Genomic DNA, 2,960 nt, shown 5'->3' with positions numbered 1-2,960 from the left:
GTCACCCAGGCTGGAGTACAGTGATGCAGTCTCAGCTCACTGCATCCTCTGCCTCCCAGATTCAAGCAATTCTCCTGCCTCAGCCTCCCGAGTAGTTGGAATTACAGACATGCACCATCACACCCAGCCAATTTTGGTATTTTTAGTAGGGATGGGGTCTCACCATTTGGCCAGGCTAGTCTCGAACTCCTGACCTTGTGATCCAGCCACCTCCGCCATCCAAAGTGCTAGGATTACAGGTGTGAGCCCACCCACCGCACCTGGTCTAGATACGCATTTTCTTAAAAGCCTGGAGGAAAGATATGAAAAGATTAACAGTAGATACAAGTGATGGGATTATGTTTTCCCCATCCTATATTTTAGATTTTCTGAATATTCTGCTATGAAAATATATTATACAATAGAAAAAAAACAGCTTTAGAGGCCAGGCACAGTGACTCATGCGTGTACTCCCAGCGCTTTGGAAGGCTGAGGTGGGTGGATCAACTGAGGTCAGGAGTTCAAGACCAGCCTGGCCAACATGATGAAACCCTGTCTCTACTAAAAATACAAAAATTAGCTGGGTGCAGTGACAGGCACGTGTAATCCCAGCTACTCAGGAGGCTGTGGCAGGAGAATTACTTGAACAGAGAAGAAGAGGTTGCAGTGAGCAGAGACCATGCCACTGCACTCCAGCCTGGGTGACACAGCAAGACCCTGTCTCAAAAGAAAAAGAAAAAAGGTACATGGATTCAAACACCCCTTCTGGGGAGGATAACTGCCTATTTCATAGCGATTTAGAGAGGAGGTCATGTTGCAAGTCCCAGATAAATTTGGAAATAACTTACAGTAAAGACATTGTCTGTCCCCCCTTTTTGCTAGTTACTTAGAGTTTTTCTTTCATATTTAATTTTAGACAAGCCATCTATGATGCATTTGAACGCTTTCTACATAAATACGCTAACTAATTGGATCATTATATGTAACCAGTGTGGCCATGATGTTTCTTACAAAAGGAAGCTTCATCCTATGATGATGTGAAGGACAAGCAGACAGCACTAATATATCTAATTGCTATCAATGTAGTCTGGAATTCATTGTTAAAGATCAGTTAACGATAAATTTTGAATACATTTGAATAATTTGAAGGCAATATTTGAAGTAAATAATGTTAAGGTATTTTTATTATTGTTTATTGGAATCCTATATACTCAATATTTAGTCTGTTGTTACTATTTATAAAAACTAAATTTTAAATCATGAATAATTTAATTTAAATAAATTTATTCATAGAAACCCTTCTGGTTTTTAATAAAATTGCTAAATCAAACCAAGATTTTAATATATCAGCATTTACCTTGTACCCTTATATTATAACATTTCACTATTGACTTAATTTGAGAAACATGTTTATTTCTTTTTTGAATGTATGGTGAATTCACAGTCTTGTGTTCAACTTCAGCCAATTTTCTGCTGTGGAAATAAATACTTATGATATATAAAATCAGTGTTAACTTTGAATTCTAAAGTATCCTGCCAAGCTCACCATTGCACTCCATCCTGGGCAACAAGAGCAAAACTCCATCTCAAAAAATAATAATAATGATCAAAGTGAATGTTCTGCAGATAAAAACATTAGACTTTGCTAGAGTTTAAAACTTTACCAAAAATTAGCGTTTTTAAAAAATGCCAATAGGCCGGGCGCGGTTGCTCAAGCCTATAATCCCAGCACATTGGGAGGCCAAGGAAGTGGATCACTAGGTCAGGAGTTTGAGACCATCCTGGCCAATGTGATGAAACCCATCTCTACTAGAAGTAGAAGTACAAAAATTAGCCGGGTGTGGTGGCTTACACCCATAATCTCAGCACTTTGAGAGGCTGAGGCGGGCGGATCACTTGAGGTCAGGAGTTCAAGACCAGCGAGGCCAACATGGTGAAACCTCATCTCTACTAAAAGTACAAAAAAATTAACCAGGCATTGTGGTGTGTGCCTGTAATCTCAGCTACTCAGGAGGCTGAGGCAGGAGAATTGCTTGAACCTGGGAGGTAGAGATTGCAGTGAGCCTTGATCGTGCCACTGCAGTCCAGCCTGGGCAACAGAGCAAGACTCCATCTCAAAAAAAAAAAAAATTAGCCAGGCGTGGTGGCCGGGGCCTATAATCCCAGCTACTCAGCAACTGAGACAGGAGAATTGCTTGAACCCAGAAGGCAGAAGTTGCAGTGAAGCCGAGATCGTGCCACTGCACTCCAGCTTGGGAGACAGAACAAGACTCTGTCTCAAACAAAACAAAACAAAATGCCAAACTTATTTTCCCCTACTAAAAAAGTTTTAATTCACAAAAAATGGAAACATTGGAAGACCTGTTGCATTAATTGATGGATACTGTGTTTGACATATCTTTTTTTTTTTTTTAATTTTAGTAGAAATGGGATTTCATCATGTTGGCCAGGCTGGTCTTGAACTCCTGACCTCAAGTGATCCAACTGTTTCAGCTTCCCAAAGTGTTGGGATTATAGGCATGAGCCACCACACCTGGCCTGAAGTTTTCATTTTTTAAATTATTTTTTTATATGCATACTCTTTGGATTGCGAACCATCTAACTACCCAAAGACTTAACAGCTTTGGCTTTTTAATTTCAGAATTTAATAGACACATATGTAATTGATTTGCCCCATATAAACTTTATTTTACAGAAAATAAAGTTTTATGTAACAGCTATTAAATCTTTTTTGGGGGGTTATATGGCTAGATTTGGTGCTTTCTTTTTATGTTAAACTTCTCTAGCTGACAACTAAAATGTTAAAAAGTAGAAAATATTTTAGGGTATTGTGTGAAGTTTTACAATAGGTATATTTGAGTTTTGTTTGAAATCTGTATTGTCTGTGAATTTTTTTTTTTTTTTTTTTTTTTTTTTTTTTTTTTTTTTTTTTTTTTTTTTTTTTTTTTTTTTTTTTTTTTTTGAGACGGAGTTTCACTCAT

General features: G+C 37.8%; 1 protein-coding gene across 1 annotated transcript in view; it reads left to right on the top strand.

Annotated features, from left to right (window-relative positions):
* ABHD18 (abhydrolase domain containing 18) overlaps positions 1-1,483 on the top strand; it is a 66,305-nt gene extending 64,822 nt beyond the window's left edge. The window contains exon 12 of the mRNA XM_037741738.1: positions 896-1,483. Coding sequence (XP_037597666.1) covers positions 896-947 — 52 coding nt within the window. The 3' untranslated portion in view covers positions 948-1,483. The remainder of the gene's footprint in view (positions 1-895) is intronic.
* Positions 1,484-2,960: the final 1,477 nt, after the last annotated feature.

The sequence above is a fragment of the Cebus imitator genome, unplaced genomic scaffold (genome assembly GCF_001604975.1).
Source record: "Cebus imitator isolate Cc_AM_T3 unplaced genomic scaffold, Cebus_imitator-1.0 Scaffold105, whole genome shotgun sequence".
NCBI lineage: Eukaryota > Metazoa > Chordata > Mammalia > Primates > Cebidae > Cebus > Cebus imitator.
Note: the sequence above shows the minus strand (reverse complement) of the source record. Positions and strands in the feature narration are given on the sequence as shown.